Consider the following 21,247-nt stretch of genomic DNA (forward strand, 5'->3'; position numbering starts at 1 on the left):
AGACAAAACCTTTAATCACGCTGGACAAGCAGGGCAGGGTGCAGAAGGGCTGGGAGTGGTTGTATAGCACCGGCCTCCATCAGGCCCTTGGTCAGGCCCTGCTGCCATCCCCGGCCATGCAGCCGTGGGTCCCTGGGCTATGAGTGAGCACCAGAGGTCACTACTGGGCCCCTTCTGCCCAGAGTCTGCAAAAGCACCAATAGGTAGAGGCTGCCTCCCTCTGAGAAGAGGGTCAGGCCACCTGGGTCCCAGGAGAGGGAGGCTGAGGGCCGCCAGGCTGTCCCACACTGGGAGTAGGAGAAAGGACAGACAGCCTGATGTCCCTTACTTGGCCTGGGCCTCCCCCAACACCTCTCTTGGCATCATGGCTCAGAGGAGGGTCCCCCTGACTAACCTGGAATGCTACTCACTTCAGTTCCCCAGACCTGCTGAGGGCTCCAAAGCCTGGTGCCTTCTGTCCTGGCCCATTGCCCAGCGGCATTTCTAAAGGCAGCGCCAGGCCAGAGGAGACTCTGCTGGGCGGGAGCTGCCCACCAGGGCCTCAGCACCTTAAAGCCTGAAGAGCCGGGGCCATGGGCTGGCCACAGGGGCCAGCGAGGAACAGAGAGCACCTGGGAACCGACGTCAGTGTCTGACAGTGGCTGGACACCTGGGAGCACTGAGGCCCCGTCACCTTTGGCAGGATAAGCAAAGCCTTGACAGAGCCCTGGGAGTAGGGCAGGGATGGGGCGCTGTCAGGAGGGGAGGGGTCCTCACAGCTGATCATACGAGCTGTGTGGGGAGCTATGGGCCTGCGCGCCCTTCTCCCTTCCGTCTCCCACCCCCAAAAGCCCCCAAGGCCCTGGGTCCTTTCCACACAGCACCCTTGCCCTGACCAAGGCCCCTCAGAAGTTGGCTGTAATGACGGGCATCGGGCAGGAAAGAGAGGAGTAGGCAGGGAACATCCCCACACACCTCAGGGACCCTGTCCCACCAGCCTTGGGGCGTGTGGGTGATGCGGGGCCACAATGTCTGAATGCCCAGAACCCAGACTGATGTAACAGAAGCCCCGTGCGTTTCTCTGGGTCAGGTCTCAGAATCCTGTGTCTCCCCACCCCGGCTGGACGGCATACTCACCGAGAGCAGGGCCTGTGCATGATGCAGCCCCGCTTTCCCAAAGCTCAGCACAGAGCGAGCTCAGTGAATGATGGAGGAAGAATACATTAGCAGCGGCTGCACAGGTGGAGGTACAGGCGAGAGGGAGAGAGGCAGGGGGGGCGGGGAGCGGCAAGAGAACAAGGGAGGGGGACTCCTAGAGAAATGAGAGCAGTTGAGGATGTCAGGAAGATTCTAGAATGTTCGGAGGGTTCCAGAATGCTCGGGAAGTACCAGAATGCCGTGAAAGCTCTAGAATTCAGTTATTCCGTGGGGTCCATAGACCAGCAACATTAGTGTCACCCAGGAACTCATGAGAAATGCAGAATCCCGGGCCCACTCCCTGCCTGCTGGGTCAGAACCTACATTTTAGCATGATCCCCAGGTGATTCCCACGCGCATTCAAGTTTGAGAAGCGCTGGTCTAAAAGGCTGGGGAAGTTCTTCTAGAATACTAGGTTACATGGCTTCTCAAAATATGTCTGAGAGAGGAGAGCAGCAGAAACAGGCTGGGAGGGAAGGAGAGAAGAGGAGGGCTACCTGGAATGCCAGGCCCCGCGGGCCCGCTTTACACAGGTGAACACTGAGGCCCACGGGCGATGCGACCTGCCCACAGCCACCCCACACCACAGCCGGCCTGCTGGAGGCACTAATCGTCCTCCGGCTTGATGAGGTGGCCGCTGAAGGTGATGTAGGTGTCGACGTCGTCGCTGTACACGGCGTTCTCGCGCTCCCGCTTGAAGAGCCGCACCCAGACGCGGTCGCCCAGCGCCAGGGCCAGCATCACGCTCTGGCTCTGCATGATGCTGCGGTCGCTGGGCTGTGCGTACAGGATGACGGCCGCCTCCTCGTTGTGCACGACGTGCACGTAGGTCTCCTTGAAGTTCCAACTGTGCACGTTGAGGCTGAAGAAGTAGAGGCCGCGCAAGGGGGCGACAAAGTGGCCGGCAGCCAGGTCGAAGTGCCCATCTGGGTTGACGAAGACGGTGTCGAAGAGCAGCGGCTGGAAGCCCTCGCTGCTGTGCAGGGCCGTCTTGCGGCCCACCGAAAAGGCGGAGAAGCGCATCTGGCACGGGCCACCGGGGCTGCCTGCCTGCCCCTTGGTGCCCTTGGTGCCCTGCAGACCACGCTCTCCCCGGGGACCCTCCCTGCCCAGCTTCCCGGGCATACCCAGCTGGCCTCGGTCTCCTTTGTCACCTGTGGGGACAAGAAGGAGAGAAGTCAGGGGAGGGGAGCACCAGGACCTGAACCAAGGGGGTAACTACATTTGTTTGTAGAGGGCTCTGCCCCTGCCCAGAGGAGAAGCCAGCATTTATTGAGCACCTACTGCATGCCAGGCATCACCCCCCCCCCCTGAATGCCCCTCTAAAGAAGACACCATGACCATCTCCACTCACAGAGAGATTAAGTGACTCGCCCAGGGGCACACAGCTCTGCAGAGGTTTGGTTCAACAGTCTCATTGTATGCACCACACTTGACAGTTTGCAGAGCACTTGCTTCACCCCAGAGGGCTCTGTCGGCCTTGGAGAAGCTGTGACGTGTGAGGTGGTAGGGAAAGGGGGTGAGGAAGAGGGCATCCCCATCCACGAAATCTGAAGGTGGGAGGGCCTCAGATGCCAGCCCTCTCCTGGCTGTGGGATGGAATGGCCCTGTGGAGACCACAGGGACAGATCCTGGCTCCGCCCCTGACAACTGTGACCCCAAGAAAGCTCCTCTCCTCTCAGAGGCTCAATTTCCCCATCTGCAAAGCAGGAAGAATGACAAAGTACAACTTTGGGGTTGCTGTGAGCAGCCAGTCACAGTCCCCAACAGCAGAAGTAGTTTCCTTCAGGTCTGATTTTAGGACACGGAGCCAGCTCTCACCGGCACGGTCCTAGTGGCCTCCCGTAGTTCTTTCTGCATCCACCCTTGTCCCCTGCCATATATTTGCCGCACGATATTAGAGGGATCCATTTGAAACCTAAGTTGGATCAGGTCCCTCCTCTGCTCAAACCCTCCCCTGCTCCCTATCTCACTCAGAGGAGAAGCGCAAGTCTCATCTGGGCCCTGTTTGTCTCCAACCTCAGCTCCTCCCCTTAGCCCTGCTCCTGAAAAACTCCAGGCCCATTCCTACCCCAGAGCCTAGGCACCTGCTGTTCCCTCTGCCTGGAATGCTCTTCCCCAGATACACATGGCTTCTCCCTCACCTTCTCAGTAAGAACTGACCACCCTATTTGATAGGCAACGTAACCCCATACCTGCACTCCCAATGCCCCTTACCCTGCCCCACCTTGTCATTTCCATGGCATTTATCACTATCGAACATTCTGTCTCATTAACTTGGGTAATATGTTCATTGCTCACTGTCTGTCTCCCGCACTACAATGAAAGCTTGATGGCGGTAAGCATCTCTGTCTGATTTGTTCATGCTCAAGCCCCAGAATTTAGAACACTCCTGGCACATAGTAGGTGCTCAATTAATGAGTGAATGAAAGAAAGGATCTGGGACAATTTTCTGTTCTGGTTTCTCCTGCTTCCTCCACCTCACCTCCCCGGCCCAGGAAGAGACCCCATGCCCTCCCTGTCCCCAACCAGGCCAGTCCAGCCCAGGCCACATATGGATACTCACCCTTCAGGATGGTGATGTTAATGTAGGGCCTGACCTCAGGCAACACGTACGGGAGGGCAGACGGAGAGGCCGAGGACACATCTGCATCATCAGCAGCGGCCAGGGCGTCCTCAGAGTCACAGCACCGTCGGCAGTAACCAGGGGTACTGGAGGTCACAGCTTCCCTGGAGGTGGACTCCTCAGTGGGGACCCCAAACACCAAAAGAGGGAGCAGGAGCACTGCGCAGAAGAGGTCTGGGGCAGCTAACCCCATGGTGACCTGGAGCAGGAAAGGAGGGGCAGAAATCATATTTACCTGCACATCTCCGTTGTGCCCAGGCCCAGCGTGGATGCTGCCACCCACACGGATGCTCCTCACACAACTCGGGGAGGAGAGCATCAGTGCCCCCGTTGAACAGACAAGAACTCTGAGGCCTACCCAGGAAAGCAAGGTCTCCAAGGTCACAGAGACCTGTGGCAGGGTAGGGCCTAGAGGCTGAGTCTTCCAGAAGGAACCTATTGGGTTGTCGGAAAAGTCATGATGCATTTTTGCAACGAAAAACATACCAAAAAGTACGCCATGATTTTTCCGACAATCCAATAGTTCCTTGAGGCTCTGCCACACGCGTGGCCCGAAGGAGGACGTCCCTCTGAAGAGAGCCACAGCCAAGAGCACAGGAGGGTCCTGGGACAGGTGAGGAAGATGCCCTAGCTGCCCCTGGATCATAACCACTGAGACCGTCTAATGCTTTTCCCGCCCTCCCACCTCCCTCTGGCTCATTTTCTTGCCACCGACTCCACCATGTCCTACAAGCACATGCCACCGGTGCAGCATGAGAAGGTTAGTAGGCCCTTGGGACAAACACAAAGGACTCTGCAGGCTTGTTCTTTAAGAGCGGGGACACGTGACTGAACCCATGGTCTGACATGTGAGCACCATGGTCCTGATAACGAAAACACGAAAATCCATTTATTCTAGCAGAAAGGTAGCAACGTCCACCCGAGAAAACAGATGCGGTTCTGTGTGGTGTTGGTGTTATTATATTGTTGAGAAGTCAGGAGTAGGTATGCTGAGTCGTGGGCTGCAGGCAACTGCTGGCTTATATACAGTGCCTTTGTGCAAGGTAGGAGAAGGCACCCCTCAGAACAGGCAAATTAGAAACAAAAGAGAATGCACCACTGAGGGTGTGGAGCTTGGCAAGGGCTGGCGTCAGCCCACCTCCCCTCTAGGCATCGGTGTGCATTTAACAACCTACACAACTCAACCTTCCACAGACTCCCTGCAGGGGAAGGCTCAAGAGAGTTCATTCATTGGACAGCGGTTGTGTCAATCATCATAGGTCTGCCAATCAGCTGCCAGGGTGGTAAATTGGACTCAAGGGGCAGGACTAGAAAGTCTGGAAAATTCAAAAGGATCAGAGAAGTCCAAGGGTTTGTGAGGATATGTTTTGCCCTTGACCAAGAAGGGATCCAGAGTTCTTGGAGAGAGGCACGAAGTAGCCTGGACACCAGCAGCTGGAGACAGGCTGGGGGGCTGGGTGGGCAGGAAGCTGGGCGAAGAGCCTTTGAGGTGGCGGCAGTCTGGGGGCTGGTGCCGGGTTATCGCAGCATCAGAAACTCGGCTTTTGAAACCAGACTGGTTTTTACACTTCTGGCGTTTCTTTGTTTATTTCCTTTTGTTCTCCTTTAACATTTAGTACAATTCAAAAATATTTTTCTGTGGTTAATACATGTAGAGTAGGTACAATTATTATTGCTTTAAATGCCATCCTCTCTCTGCCGAGCACTGTAGTAGGAGCTAGGTTTTAAAGGGGCAGGAGCCCTTCCCTGAACACCTCCCCCTCCCTGGGGCTGGGTAGCAGCAGGAGAAGGGAGGGTGCCAGGCAGTCCCTGGGAACCATCACTCCCTCCTGGTGGTGACTATTCCCAGCTCCTCTCTCCCCATCCTGGTCCAGTTTTCTGGTTCTGCCCAATAAGACCGGTCAAAGCCTCCCAGATCAACATCCTCTCTCCAAGATTATCACCCTCACCTTTTATCTGTAAATTACTCATCCCAGTGGTTTTGAGAAAAGCAAAAAAAAAAAAAAAAAAAAAAAAAATCCCCTTTTTCCTGGCCAGAATATGACCTCCTGGGAAAAGGTGAGGTCTTAGAGTCAGACCTGAGATCCCAGAATAGTTTACAGGCTGTGTGACCTAGGACTAGTGGCTTAACCTCTCTGGGCTTCCTACTCCTAGTCACTTACAAGGAGATGATACCACCACCTCCTTCCCAGGCTGTTTGGGAAGATTGCAGGGAAGGTGCCTGTCTAGGAAAAGACTCAATAAAAAGTTTGTTGCTTCCTCCACCCAGCACGACCTCTTTCCAGTGCCTGCCCGGGATAGTGCAAAGAACAGGGAGAGCGGAGCTTCTCTCAGAGGGCTAGCTCAGTTTAATGATATTTCTATTGGCCCCAGACAGATGGGAGTCAAAACCTCTGAGACATGCACTGTGACCTGGGGGGCAGGAAGCAGGAAGCAAGAAGCAAAGCAACCTTTCGACAAAAGTAATAATAAGGACAGCCAGGATCGTTGACTGGCCTTGGGGGAAGAATGCCAGGCAGGGATCCAGTATGAGGGACCATGTCATTGGGAGTGATTTAGGGGTCCCTGCTGCCTCCACTTGGGAGCAGGGACCTCTTTGGGGTCAGGCCCTGCTGTGCAGAGTTGGTATGTGTCCCAGCAGGGGTGGGCACAAGCCAGGAGCAGCTGAGAGCAGCCCTTCTCCAGGGACTAAGGTCTCAGACACAGGAGGGAATGGGGAGGGGAGCGCCTAGAGGGGCTAGCCAGGGTCAGAGGGTTAGAGCTGGGGCCTGAGATGTGCGACGTGTCCCGGAAGAGAGGAGGGAGGAGAGGAATTCCAGACTCTGACCCCAGCCTCCTCGGCCCTGCCGCCCTGCCATGGGAATTGCAGGACCTCCCGTCACTCACCCTGCGTCCTGCAGCCTCGCACCGCGGCTCACGGACCCGGGGCCTCGGGGCGGCCTCTGGCTCCTCGGCCCATGTCTGCAGTAATAACTGGCTGCTGGTCCAGACCCCCAGGCCCCGAGGAGGCAGGAATGGAGGCAGGGCGAGTGGGAGGGAGGGCCGGCCGAGGGAGAGGGCTGAACTGGCTTCCCACTTCCCCTCCTCCCTGCTCCCTCCCCTCCAGCCGCGAGGTTCTCCGGAGATACAGGGAGCTCTGGATTGCCTTTGCTTAACTCTTTGGTGGTCCAGTGGGGTCTTGTTTGATTCAGAGGCCCAATAAAGTCAGAGCCTGAAGGGGTCTGAGGCCCCTGATGTGTTGGCAGGGAAATGGAGGCGGGCAGGAGCCCCTTAAGTTGTTCGGGAAGGGAAAGGCAGCGCTGGAATCCTGTGGCTGGGGTGGGGGTGGGGGCTCCAGCTGAAGCCGAAGAGTGGCGAAGGCACAGGCAGGAATCTAGCAGCCTCAGGTTGAAATCTTGGCACTGCCACGCAGTGGTTAAGTGACACCCTAGGTGTCTGTGGAACGCCAGTCCCCAGCCCCATTCCTGCCAGTCACAGGGGAGGCTCAGTGTAAAGGTTTGTCCAGTGAAGGTATTACCTCCTCAGGTGTTAGGTGAGGGTGCAGCCAGGTCAGAACCCCCACCCCAATAGATGCCAAAGTCCTCCTCCTCATCTGCCTGGAATTGTGCCGTGATTACTTCATCCTCCTGATCTCAGAGCCAATTGCCCTGTGAAAATGGCCCCCAAGAAGTTCACGGGAGGGCACACACAGTCTGTATGTGCCCCTGGGCCTGGGCAGCACCCTGCCTCGCTTTTTTCCAGTTGGGCTGCAGGAGGTTTAGCGAAGGCTGTAGCCTGGTTCTCTGCAGCCAGAGATCCCTGTGGAAAGATTGTCAAATGTCCCTTGCCCTCCAGCACCCTCTCATTCTACATTTGTTGAGTACATTTGCCTCTTCTTTGCAGGGGCTTCTGGTACCCGAATGGTCTTTACATCCATTATTTCAACAAATCACACCCCAGCCTTGGGAAAGGGAGCTGATGTGACTTGCCCAAGGTCACACGGCTAGTGAAGAGGGACCACACCCTACAGAATGGAAATGTTCTCCATCCCACTGGACTTCCCACGATGGCACAATGGGCATGGTTGTGGGCAAAGGCTGCAGTTTGGGGTCTGCCCTCTGGAAAGAGAGAGGTGGTAACATTGCGGCCCTCGGGAGGTGCAGGAGTACAGAGACCTGAGGGGGAATTACTGAAGTCTGGGGCTTCGGACACTAAACCCACCCAGTTCCCACGCACAGCTGGACAAGGTCTGGAAGATAGAACAGCCCGTGTGTCCTTGACCCGCTCTCATCTCGGGGCCTGTTTTCCTATTAGTTTGGGGGATAATAAAAGCACAGAATATCCAGGCCTGGAAGGACCCTTAGAGATGATCTAATCCAGTTCCTTAAGCTGTCCCACAAGGATACTGTGACCCAGGGAGGGCACGTCATTGGCTTAAGGTCACACAGCAGATGGGAGTCCAAGCTGGGATGACAGTCAGACTTCCCAACTTTGTGCTGTGTCCCCCTCCAAAGCCCACCTGGAGCCCCTCCAGGCCTATTTAGGGACCCAAGGGGGCCCAAAGGAAAGCAGATGGAAGGACTACAGCTGCTGGGAAAACTGTCAGGCCACATTGGCTGTGCCCTCTATGTGGCCCTGCCTCAGGCAGCATTTCCAGGGCACAGAGCCATGGCTGCAGAGGGAAGGAGCCAAGGAACGCCACCCCCAACCTCCCCACTCTGCGGCCACTAGGAAAAGGGCCGAGTCAGCAACACTGGAAGGGGAGACAGCTGGCTGTCTCTGGGATCTCCGGCTTAGAAAGCCTAGCATCTGAGGAAAAGGAAAATGGATGGGGGATGGACGCAGGATGGGACAGAGGAATGATTTTGGGAGGGCCTGTTATGTGGCCAGCACTGTGTCCCATGCCTCGTTCCACAGCCCCTCTGCAGAGAAGGCTGCTCATGCCACTTAACAGGTGAGGAAGCTGAGCCCTGGAAAGGCACCTGACTCGCCAGGTTGTAGGGCCAACTCCTTTGGCCCCCAGACACATCGACACCCCAGAAAAGAGCCCCTTGTGCCCCTTGGTCCAGGGCAGGGGGCTAGAGGCAGGGCAGACTGCAGAGCAGGACTCGGAAATGTGATATTTTCCCTCTCACTCTCTCCCATGCCTAAGATCCCTCCGTTTGTGCACCATCCCTTGGTCTCCCAGCCATTCTGACATCTTTCCAGCAGGCCCGGTAGCTTGGAGGCAGCACTCCAGCCCTGGGGCAGAGAAACCTGGGTGACGTCTCAGCTCCAGCTCCTTCTCAGTGTGTGATCTTGGGCACGCCTCTCGTCCTCTGAGCCTCGGTATCTCTGGGCACGAGGCAAAGGCCCTCTGAGCAGCCTGGTGGGACACCCAGTGGGGGTAACTCCCTACCGGCAGTCCATCACTGCTTCTCCCTGAATATGGTGAGCGCATGAGCCCTTTCTCCTCATGCACACAGACGAGGAAAACGAGGCACAAACGCACTGACTCTCAGAACCCAGCTCCTAGCCACCTCCATCTTCAAGCCCGAAGTTGGGAGAAGGTATAAAAATAGTGACGTTTAGTCAATGCTTACAAAGCCCCGGGAACCCTGCGTGTATTTAAAAAACTAAGATATGTGCCTGTCAAAAAGTGAGACAACAGAAAACACGGATTCCTGGAGTCAAATATGCGAGTCGTGAATGCCAAGTCACAGATCCAATTGTTCAAGGACAGTAACCAGTCAAGAAACGAGACGAAGGAAACCGTGAGCGCCACCTCCTGGCCCCCTGTCGCGCCCTGTGATGCTCGCATCCCAGCGGGCACCCACCCCATCCCACCCACGGCCTGTGACGCCCCTACCCGTCCCATCCCCTTCTTAGGAAGCTAAGGGAGTGGGGGAGGGGAAGGAGGCAGACGGGCCCACGGAGACGCGCTAGTGGCGGGCTGGGGCACCACCTCCCTCACTTCTTTCTCCAAACCCCACTCTACGCAGTGGACACAGGGTCCAACCCCACCCTCCCTCTCCTAAGCATGCGCGCTCTGCCAGGCTTCCAGGTTGTACTGCACCCCTCGTTTGACTAGCTGGGTGGACTTCGCTCTCTGGACTCGAGTTTCTCCATCCTGGGCTTTCTGCAACCCATCACAGAGCCACAGTGTTCATCTGAGTTGGGCGACTGATTCCACTTTAAGGAGAAACTGAATCCTCAAGAGGCCAGCGCCATCCCAGCCTCTCTGGACCCTAGTGTTACAGAGGGGGCAACCGAGGCTCAGGAAGCAGGTGCGGCAACTGGCTCCCGCCCCACGGCCAACGAGTGGCAGAGCCGGGATGGAGTCGCCAAGGCGCGTGGGAGGCCAGGAGCCAACCTTCCCTTCCCCTCGACCCACCTCCACTCACGCCCGGGGAGACCCTCCAGCCCCACCCGCTCCGGCCTCAAGTACTGGGAAAAGACGGCCACCGATGGCGACCACGCTCGGCACCACTCGGGTCAGCAAAACCTGAGCCCTGAGACGGCGACACCACCTGGCATGACGGACCAAAGGCCACGGAGGCGGCTTCGGGGGGGGGGGGTCCTCTATCCCGGAAGCCCAAAGCGTGTGCGGGAGGGAGGAGCCGCTGTGGCGCCGGGGCGGGGCCTTTGCACGTCCTGCGCCGAGCGTAGCCGAGCTAAGGCCGGATAAGGCCGATCTTGGCCAAGTAGAGCCGAGTGCTGCCGAGGAAGCCGAGCAGAGCCGAGTCTGGCCGAGCCTAGCGGGTCCAGCCGAACATAGCCGAGCTTGACCGAGTGCAGCCGAATAGAGCCGAGTCCGGCCGACCGGAGAAGCGGGACAGGCGCCACGCGGCGAGGGGGAGGTCCCCGGCGCCCCCTGCCGGACACAGAGCACAGCGCTGGCCTGGGCCGCGGCCAATCCACCGCCTCCTGGTCCTGCAATAGTCCTGTGAGATGGGGGTATGGAGCCCATTTTATGGATGAGGAAACTGAGGCTCCAAGAGGCTCCAAGGCTGGCCCAAAGGCACAGAGAGCTAACAAGTGATGGCGCTTGGCTTTGAACCTGATTGTGTGCCCAAAAGCTCCTGCCACTGTAGTGGGCATTGTGTGTTTATTTTGTCCTCATAATTGCTGCATTTATTATGACCAGAGAGGAGAGACCCGTCCTGTCTGATAAGCAGAAGGAAGGCCAGAGCACAGAGATGTCCCCACCTCGTACAGGTGGAGAAACCAAACAGGCTCTGGACATGTTGACCAAGTGCAGCAGGGACAGCAGTTCTCATGTGCAAATATTGACATATTTCCTGGTCATTAAAGCAGATAGCAGGTCGGAGAGGCCATGTCTGACCACAGGCCTAATTGTCCTCACCTTTAGCAAGATGGCCGTAGAGGACATGAGCTCCTGGCTGCCTGCAAGCCATGTCCCCACGTGCCTGGCCGAGGTCCTCGGGTTGTCTAGACCCTTAACGATGTCAAGTGTGGCCCGGGCACTTTGTTTGAGCCTGCGAAAAAGCAAAGGCTGACTTTGCCCTCCAAGCACACACATGCGCATGAGTGTGTACCCATCATTCACCCCTGTGTGCGCACCGCCCTGGCCTGCCAAGCCCACGGGGGGGTGGCTGGGCCTCTAGGAGGCAACCGAGTTCCCCAGTGGGGCCTGGGCTGCCCCTCATGCCTGTTTGGTCTCACCTGAGGGCATTGTCTGCCACTGCCCAGCGGCCACTAAGGAGCTGGCACCAGTGGCCTCAGAGTTCTCTCCACCCCGAGCATCACTCCTAACACCTGGAACCTTATTTTTGTACTTTAAAAAAACGATAGACTGTACTGGGGGCTAGGAAAATAGGGTTCTTGGTCCTGCCTCTGCTGCTGTGACCCTGGGCAAGTCACATGACCGTCTCAGGCCTCACTGTCTTCAGCTATAAAATGGGTATCATAGTTATTCTCAGGACGTTGAGTGTTTCCCACGCCTCCTTCCCTGTGCACAAACCCCAGTTCCCTCTTTACGCTCAGCTGGACAATAACCCCTCCTGGGGAGACTTTCACCCCGACCCATGGATGGGTTCTTGATTCTGTTAAAGCACTTCTTACATGTATTTAACACATGGCGCTTATAATGTACGGGGCACTGTTCTAAGCTGTTTATAAATATTAACTAATTTAAACCTCCTCACAATAGAAACATCTTCTCTTATTGTCATCTTAGAGAGGAGGAAACAGGCACAGAAAACTTAGTTCACTGGCTCAAGATCAAACAGGTAGTGAATGGATGAGCCGGGATTCAAACCCAGGCAATTCCAGAGTCCAGGGGCTTAACCACTCCCTCATTATCTCCTATCTTGGTTCCTGAAAGACAAGCTGTGTGCATCTCTGCCTTCAGCTTATTGCAGTTGGCAGCTGACCAATAAACCCTTGTTGAATGAAAGAATGAGGAGTTAGTCCATCGTTCCTCTGGAGATGTTTCCGTTTCGCAGATGGGGACTTGTATGCATTTGCTAGGACTGCCGTAACAAAGCACCACAGACTGGGTGGCTTAAGCGACATCCATTTGTTTTCCCTTCTGGAGGCTAGAAGTCCAAGATCAAGGTGTCAGGGAGGTCTGCTTCCTTCTGAGGGCTGTGAGAGAGGGATCTGTGCCCGGCCTCTCTCCCAGCTTCTGGTAGTTTGCAGGCAATTTTTGGCGTTCCTTGGCTTGTGGAAGCATCGCCCCAGCATTTTCCCTGTGTGCAAGCCTATGTCCAAATCGTTGCTTAAGAACATCAGTCATATTGGATTAGGGGCCCACCCTACTCCAGTGTGACCTCATCTTAACTGCTTACATCTGCCATGACCCTGTTTCCAAATAAGATCACGTTCTCCGAGGCACTGGAGGTTAGGATTTCAGCATATGAATTGTGAAGAGGGGTGTAGAGACACAAATCAACCCGCAACAGTAATTAACCTTCTAGGAATCCTGCCTGACACAATCTCTATCCCCGAATTGGGCCTCGCCTCTGCCTTTCTCACTTCCATTCACTGCGTTCCTCCAGCCTCCAGACCTTAGCATGCACAGTTGTGTCTGGCACACTCACGCTCCACCCTCTGCTCCCAGTGCAGCCCCCACCACTGACCCCTCCCCGCAATTATGATCCCCCAGGACAAACTTCACTTCCCTGACCACTGACTAGTGATACATTCACTTGTGAGGCTACCTGTGAGCACCAAGAACATAGGAACCATGTCTGTTTTCCTCCACTGTGCTCCAGCTCAGTGTCAGTGAGTATTCAGGAAAATCTTTATTAACTTAATGAGCTATGCCCAGAGGGGTAAAGTACATGGCCCAAAGCCACACAGTAGGTTCATGGCAGAGTGGGCCTAGGGCCCAGGCCTCCTGATTTTGGGTTCCATGACTTTTAGGAGATGCATGTCCCCCTCAGTGGACTTACCGAGGGTCTCGCCAGAGCCTTCCAGTGACTGGGGAGCACCCTGAGACCTTGCAGGGACAGTGGCCTTGCGTAACTCCAGGGAAAGCCCCTCACATTACAGCCTGGGATGCTCGCCACCGTTAGAGTGTTTACTTCTATGCCTGGAGTCCTGTGGAACCCACGCAGTGACCTCCCCATGGGACAGTGGCCTCCTTGTAGATGAGGAGGGCCTGAGGCCCTGGGGCCTTGGCCACTCCTACCCCAGGCTCTGCAGACTCCTAACTCCTCTCCTCCGATGCTGACGCTGATGCATGAAGTTCTGGTCCAGAGCCTGGTGGCCATAGGTTGTTGCTTGGCAACAGCCTCTGAGAGACAAGTTCAAGGGCAGGTCTTGGGTCTGAGCAACTTGGATGTCTGGAGAGGAGAAGTCAGGCAGAGAGGGTCATCACCACCCCTTCCTGCATGCTTAGCTTCACAACCCCAGAGCCTCCCCTCACCTTACAGCCCCTAAGGTTACCATAACCCACAGATTCCAGCCCCAAACCCCCATACAATGCCCTTCCATCTCGCCTGCTCGTGCCCCCGTTTATGCAGTCACCACGTCGTACAAATCCAAAGGAGGCTAGAGTCACAGTGTGCAAATTGCCCCCCTGGAGCTGTGACATGGAATTCTCCTCATTCATTCATTTATTCCAAATAGTCACATGAAGGCCCCATAGTGCTACCAGGCCTTAGAAATACAGATTCATCGGGCACAGTCCCTGCCTGAAGGGACAAGGCTATCAGGACACCCACACACATGCATACACAAGAGAATGCACAGGCAGTGACACACGGTGTGGTGGGGAATCTTGGGGACTGTGGGATCAGTGGGGCAAGGGGAAGGACCCTGGCCCAGGCACCGTTCCCATGCAGCCTTTAGCCCTCAGCAATCCTCTGCTCCCACCCCATCCACACCTGCCACATGCACAGCAGGCCCTCATTGTTAATGCACCAACATACATTTACTCATGGATAGGGCTTGAGATGTCCTGAGCACATACTGTGCACCCTGCACTGTGTTCACAATCCACCCCACCCCCATTTCGGTTTGCTGTTGTTACTGCCTGTCTTGCCTCCCTTTGCCATTGTAGTCTGTCCCCCACCCACCTCTTATCCCATTGGTCAAGCCAGGCTGTCCATCACAGTGTCCCACCTTCTCCCTCTGCTTGGAAGGATGATGACATGACTCACACCTGGCCAATCATGCCACTTTATCACCTTGTCTTTGGTGATTGGCCCAAGGGGCCACCGTGTGACCTAGTTGGAGCCAATCAACTTTGTTCCATGAGATTTGATGTTTGGACACAGGAAGAGAGTATATCTACTGCTTTTGGATCAAGATCTGTAAGATTGTACAGGCTGAGATTGTACAGGTGCATCTTCCATGTCACCTGGAGGGCTGGAACTCTGGGAGGCTTAGACACACAGAGCTGAGGGACAGACAGAGGGAGCATCCTGATAGAGGTAGACACCCATACACATGCCCATTCATGCACACTGATCTAGACGTACAGCACCTGACAAAGGAATTGGCCCAGGCCGTTGCTATTATCGTGTGTCACCGCCTTTATTGACAAGAGCTAGGGGTAGAAGCAGCAAAGGATTTCCCTAGGGGCCTCCCAGCCGCCCTTGCAGAGCAAGCTCACCTGCCTCAGGAATCAGGAAGGCAGGGCTGGCCATGGAATGCGGGAATGCCAGGGGGCCCTCTTCCTTCAGACCCACAGATCCTCCTGAGGGTAATCCCAGACTGAGGGCTCAGCCTCTAGCCTCCAACCTCCACACAAGGTCTGGTCCCGTGAACTTGCTTCCCCCTGAGGGGGCTGCACACTCTCCAAAGCCCTGCTTCCTGATCCTTGGCTTCTGACCCCCAACTCCCCCTTTATCGTATCCTGAAGTGTCTTCACCCCCAAGGGCTGGACACAGAGAGGTCACTGGATGCAGGAGAAAGGGGTGTAGGTCAAGCCTGGCAGGAGGACCACCTCCACTTTATAATCTGATACACCCTACCCCCACCCATTGCAATGTGCGTGGCAGTTTACCCAGCATGACCCATTTTCTTCCTTAAGTCCCAGGAGGCGGGCAAGCCGGGACAACCACCTCCGTTTTATGATAGGGAAACTGAGGCCCAGAGAGATCAAGGCTAGCCAGGATCCGGAAGTGAGTTGAAGATGTAGATCTCCCAAGTTGTGGTTCATGTGATTTCCCTGAGGACCCTCTGCCCTCTGCGGGTGGAGGGTTGGGGGATTTAGCAAGAGGTGCCACTCTCCCTGGGGCCAGTCTCACTGTTGCTCTAAGGGTTTATCTCTGGGATGGTGTCCAGGCTAGTCCAGGCCTAGCCTTGGACAGTGGCCTCTCCCTACGGTCCCACTCCAGCCTCCTTTTGTCTTCTTTTCCCTGGGCCTTCCCAACCTGTAGCCCTGGAGAATTTAGAGGACAGGAGGCCTGCTCTGGACCTGTCAGACCCTGTTTCTCAGCTCTGCCCTCAGGCTGCCATCAAGACCCAGCGCTTCTCATCAGCACTGGCAGGCCTTTAAGGGGGCTGGCCCTGTGCCTTTCAGAGCATTTGCTTTTCCACCCTGATGGCATCCTTTCCTTGAGACTGGTTGGGCCAGGCATTGGCAACTCAGTTTCATTGATTCAGCTCAAGGTCAAGGATAGCTCAAGGTCAAGGAATAGCTCTGTCTTCCATCCTCCTCCTCCTCCTCTCTCCTCTTCCTCCCACTTCTACCTCTTCCTCCTCCTCTTATCACTTCTCCTCTCAGCACTGTTTAGACCCTCTGCCTTTCCATGCCTGTCTGCCTGGGCCAGGGCCCTGCCTTGGTCACTGGGAAGGGAGAAACAGCAATGATTTCTCCTATGAGGAGGTTCCCAGAGCTCTCAAAGACCCAGAGACTCACCCCCCCACACACACACCCGCTCCCCTCCAGCCACAGGACACAAAGTGAGCTGTTTTGGGGATTGGCTGGCTGGCCTCAAAAGGGGCTGAGCTAGGCTTTGGGTGGCCTAAGCTTATGCAGTTTGGGACCCCTCTTTAAGAAAAGCAATACAAAATTACAAGTACAAAATTTGGTTCAAGCCTTGGAAGGAGCAGTAAGGGACCCTGCAGCTGGACTTAATGAGTTTCCTGGAAAATCCACCTCTTCATTGGTATCCAGGAGCACAGGAGTCCTGGCCTGACTGTCTGGGCCAAGAGGGCCTGGAGGTTTTTGGGTTGTTCAGCAGGTGAGGCCTGCGGCCCAGAGAGAAGAGCTGGCTCAAGGCCTTGCAGCAAGTCGGGGAGAGCTGATGTGGGGCCTAAGCAGTCTCACGCCCCTCCTCTCCGTGGGGTAAGACTTTCTTCTATGAGGAGCCCTGATCCAGCTCTCTGTGAACCTGGGCCCCGGTCCCTTTCCTATGAACCTGACTCTGAGCTCAGGAAACCCAGGCCTTGGTTTATCCCTCTGAGGGCCAAGATTCAGACCCATCCATGAGGATGCTCTGTCTCTGAAGAGGATGGCCAGTCTGCACCTGCTCAGGAAGGTCAGCCCCGTGGCGACGTTCCTCCAGACTTTTACCCAGCAGAGCTCGTCTAGGCCAATTGCTCCCATCCCTGAGTCACAGGGGAGAACACGAGGTCCAGAGAAGGGAAATGGCCTATCTGATGTCACACGGTGAGTCTCAGCAGTAATGGCATCTGACCATCCCAGCATGGGCCCCTGGCACCTGGGGCAGCGTGCCCTAAGCGCATCCACAGCCTCTGCCCTGTCCTCGCGCTACGCTGGCCCTCCACAGCCCCCTACAGACAGCTGATGTGCAGTGTGCCCGACTTCTCCCCAGCTAAGGGCTCTTGGGGTAGGAACTGCTGTTCCTTGCTGGCCACGCGGCTGGGTGACCGCTCTTGCCCGCTGGTGCCAGGCTGTGTGATCTGGCTGACCCGGCCATTCATCTCCTTCCCCTCCCCCTGCTTCCCGGCCCCCTCCTTCCCCCCCTGCTCCCCATCTTCCTCCTCCTCCTCCTCCTCTGTCTTCTCCGGAGGCCCCACAGGGGGCTCCTGGCTGCGCACACGGCGGGAAGGCCGCAGCAGGACCCGGCGGAAGCCCTGCTTGAAGCGGTAGGAGAGGAAGCCATACAGGATGGGGTTGGCACAGCTGTTGGCATAGGGCAGTGCCACCACCAGGAAGTAGAGGCCGAAGAAGGTGGGCTCCTCAGGCAGCGGGCATACCACGTTGACGATGTTGAGCACATAGAAAGGCATCCAGCAGAGGACGAAGAGCACCACCACCGCCACCACCATGCGCGTGACCCTGCGCTCAGAGCGCCGCCGCCGCTGGCACGAGGGTGCCCACACCCGCCTCCCCGCCGAGCGCACCTTGACCACAATGAGCAAGTAGCAGAGGCAGATGACCAGCAGCGGCCCGAAGAAACCCAGCGCGGCCGTGTAGATGATGAAGCCAGCTCGCCAGGCTGCCGCCGGCTCCGGCCACTGCATGTGGCAGGTGCTCATGCCCCGGGGCACACCCGAGAAGACCACCACGGGCAGCACCACCACGGCTGAGGCCACCCACACGGCCGCGCTGACTGTGCGGGCCACAGGCGCTGTGCGCCAGCGGGCCGAGCGGGTGGGATGCACCACCGCTAGGTAGCGGTCCACACTCATGACGGTGAGACAGAAGATGCTGGTGAATTGGTTGATGCCGTCCACAGCCATGACCAGGCGGCACATGAGGGAGCCGAAGGGCCAGTAGGACAGGGCGTTCTGGGCAGCCAGGAAGGGCAGCCCCAGCATGAAGAGCTCATCGGCCAGCGCCAGGTTGAGGATGTAGACGTTGGTGACCGACGAGCTGGCTGTGTGCCGCAGGACCACGTAGATAACCAGCGAGTTGCCCAGCAGGCCCACCACGCAGACCACCAGGTAGACCAGTGGGATCAGGACACCGCTGACGGCTAGCCCGGCCGTGCTCGGGGCCATGGACATGTTTCCCAAGGTGGCATCGAGGGGCCAAGCTGAAGAGGCATTCCCGGGTTCCAAAGTCGTGGGCAGCGATGAAGGATAGCCAGGTGTGTCCATGGCTGCGGGGAGGACCGTCAGCAGCCAGCTATGAGCCTGGAGGAGGGAGGAAGCAACCGGGTCATGGCAGAGGATGGCTTTCTCTCAGCTGCCCCTACCCATCACACTGAACTTGGTGACTTACTGTGCACCCGGACGGAGTTTGGCATGCGCCAGCCCATTCACTGTGCACAGGCCGGCAAGGTAGCCCCATGTCTCAGATGAGATCATTGCGCCTCAGAGAGGTGGAGCGACCCCTCTGTGTCACATAGCTAGGGTGTGGTGTGGGATGCGAGCTTGTCTGGCTCCAGAGGGCAGGGACCAGCGCTAGCCTGTGCTCCACTGTGCCCCTTTGCCTGTGCACAGGGTGAGTACTCCACAAAAGTTCAGTAAAGGAATGAGTTGATCATTCAGGGGCCGATGACAACATAGGCCCTTTCCTGCACACCAGTGCTTTTCAAATATTTCTGATGCCAATGCATTTTACATAGCAACCCAACGAAGTCATAGTTTCATAAAATAACGCTTGCCCTTTCTACATATGATGGCCCCAGTTGGCAGGGGCCCAAGTGAATCACCCACTGCTATAGACTGAAGTGTCCCCCCACCAAATTCATAGGTTGAAATCCTAACCCCCCAATGTGATGGTATTGGGAGGTAAGACCTTTGGGAGGTAATTAGGCCATGAGGGTGGAGCTCTCGTGAATGGGGTTAGTGGCCTTTTAAAGGAGACCCCAGAGAGCCCCCTTGCCCCTTCTGCCCTGTAGGGACACAACGTGAAGATGGCCATCTATGAACCAGGAAGTAGGCCGTCACCAGACACCAAATGTGCCAGCACCTTGATCTTGGACTCCCAGCCTCCAGAACTGTGAGAGATAAATTTCTGTTGTTTTTACATCACCCAGTCTATGGAAATCTGTTATAGCAGCCTGAAAAGAATAAGACACCCACCAACAGGTCTCAGCCCTCACATTTGAAAATCCTGCTGCATACCATAGGTCCTTAACCATGAACCCAGGTCTCTAGATGAACTTCAGAGCATCCATGACCCCCTAAAACTCTGATGAAAGTTAATGTGTTTGTGTCTTTTCTGGGCGGAGTCCAGAGCTTTCATCAGAGTAAGAACCACAGGTTCAGGGGTATCCCCTCCCCCAGGGATCCAAGCCCTTGGAGACCCTCTCAGCCTGGCCCATCCCACTGCGAGCTGCCCACAAAGCCCTGCCCAGGATGACTGGCTGTGAACCTGCTGGGGGGTGAGTGGCTGGGACCCTTCCTCCCCCCAGCGGGAGACTTGTGATGGAGAAATTCACAGCACACTGGAGGTAGGCACAAGAACAGCCGCTTGCCCCCGCACCGGCAGGCCAGGCTTCCCTGAGAAGAGCACATTTCAGATGGGTCTTGAAGTGTGAGTAAGAGAATGCCTGATGCACAATGGGAAGCTGCGTCCCCACTTACATTCTCAGCACCTTTCTTATCCCCATGCACGTCGAGGACTCCTCCTGGCTCTCCTGCTAGACTCGACTCTCCTTCAGTGTGGAGACGCTCTTATTCAGCTTTGAACCTTTCCCCCGTCCCCCACCTGTCCCTTTCACACAAGAATAAGCTCTGCATCAGTGTTTGAGGCATCGAATGAATCAGAGGAACCAGAGTGGACAAATCTTAATGCAAAGGTGGGATGAATTGCTGGTAGTGTAAATTCAGGCCCCGCTGGGAAAGGCCCCGCTACCTCAGGATTTGCTAGCGTCTCTCCGCGGGATTTCCTGGCTCTCAGGAGGCCCAGTTAGAGGCTAGGGCTGAAATCCGGAGTCTCCTTTGAGCCCAGACCTCCCCACTTCTTCCTAACAATCTCCCCCCATACTCAATATCTCCCTGCCATTCCACACTGAGCTTGAAATGCCTCCAGAGGGAACTGGGGACCGCATTGCCCTATCAGGACATCGCTTTTGAGATGCAAAGCTCCTGGAAAGGGAAGGTACCCCAACTCAGAGCAAAGACCTCTGGGTGGGCAAGTATGCCTGGGTGCCCCTGCCCAATAACCTGGGGCTTCCAAGGGCTCTGAGCACCAGGCAAGCGATGCTGAGCATGGCAAAGAAACTCTTGACTGTGGCTCATCCTAATGATACCCCAGGTTGGCTGGGCTCAGAGTACCCCCACTTCCTGTTCCTCTAAGCTTGGAGAGCAACTCTTATACTGTCCTCAAGCCATCCATCACCCCAGACCTTCATCAGCTCTCCTGAGCCTGGGACAGTGGCACTAACAGAGAGGCTATCTGGACAGCGAGCTCATGGGGTCCTAACAGTGCTGCCAGCTCCTTGTCACTGATCCTGATTGCCAGGTTCCAGACTAAGCTGCTGACATGCTGCATCTTACAGGGTCTTATGAGGAAGGCACTAGTGTCTGTCATTGCCACTGTACAGACAGGGAACAAAGGCGAGGCCACATGCTCTGGTCACATAGCTAGGAAGGGGCAGAGCTGGGGAGACCCTTAAAGCCATTTCCCCATCCACCTCCAACTCACAAGCCGACAGAATGAGGCCAAGCATGGGAGACGCACTCGCCTAAGCGTCACAGCTGCTCAGGGCACCCAGCTGACATCCAGCTCTCCCACCAGCCTATTCAGAGCTCTCCTTGCTTGAACCATTAGAGTCATGGACTCAAATCCCTAGACTCTTGGAGACCTAAAAATAGAATTTTAGATTCTTCGAACTGAGTTGCAGAGCCATAGATTTTTAGACCTCATGTCCTTGAATCAGAGAATATTAAAGTTCCAGAATGACAGAATTAGCCCTTTTTAGACCTGAAATTGTGGAATCCGGGACCTTAGAGTCCTGGCTTCCTCGGCCAGGGAGCCCTAAGTCACCCATCCATCCACCTTGTCTCGCTGTGCACAGATCCTCTTTATAGCATCCCCACAGGGTGGCCAAATCCAGCCCTAGCGCTGGAGGAGGAAGGAACAGTGAGCTAGCAAACCTGATCGCCAGGCTGTGGGGACAGATATCCCCTCAGGGAAGCCTGGAGGTG

General features: G+C 56.1%; 2 protein-coding genes across 12 annotated transcripts in view; both read right to left on the minus strand.

Annotated features, from left to right (window-relative positions):
* The window catches only part of C1QTNF6 (C1q and TNF related 6), a 22,844-nt gene continuing 1,597 nt past the window's right edge, over positions 1-21,247 (minus strand). The window contains exons 1-3 of one of the 5 annotated variants that reach the window (XM_019664620.1): positions 10,291-10,319; positions 3,743-4,001; positions 1-2,330 (exon numbers count right to left, since the gene is read on the minus strand). In XM_019664620.1, coding sequence (XP_019520165.1) covers positions 1,783-2,330; positions 3,743-3,995 — 801 coding nt within the window. In that variant the 5' untranslated portion in view covers positions 3,996-4,001; positions 10,291-10,319 and the 3' untranslated portion in view covers positions 1-1,782. Of the gene's footprint in view, positions 2,331-3,742; positions 4,002-4,288; positions 4,871-6,688; positions 6,817-10,154; positions 10,320-21,247 lie in introns of those variants that run through there. The other 4 variants (XM_019664619.1, XM_019664618.1, XM_019664617.1 and 1 more) reach the window with 4 other exon arrangements.
* The window catches only part of SSTR3 (somatostatin receptor 3), a 16,672-nt gene continuing 10,176 nt past the window's right edge, over positions 14,752-21,247 (minus strand). For all 7 annotated transcript variants that reach the window (XM_019664611.1, XM_019664613.1, XM_019664609.1 and 4 more), the window contains one exon: positions 14,752-18,283. In XM_019664611.1, coding sequence (XP_019520156.1) covers positions 16,976-18,247 — 1,272 coding nt within the window. In that variant the 5' untranslated portion in view covers positions 18,248-18,283 and the 3' untranslated portion in view covers positions 14,752-16,975. The remainder of the gene's footprint in view (positions 18,284-21,247) is intronic.

Source organism: Hipposideros armiger, unplaced genomic scaffold (genome assembly GCF_001890085.2).
Source record: "Hipposideros armiger isolate ML-2016 unplaced genomic scaffold, ASM189008v1 scaffold_426, whole genome shotgun sequence".
NCBI classification, from domain to species: Eukaryota; Metazoa; Chordata; class Mammalia; order Chiroptera; family Hipposideridae; genus Hipposideros; species Hipposideros armiger.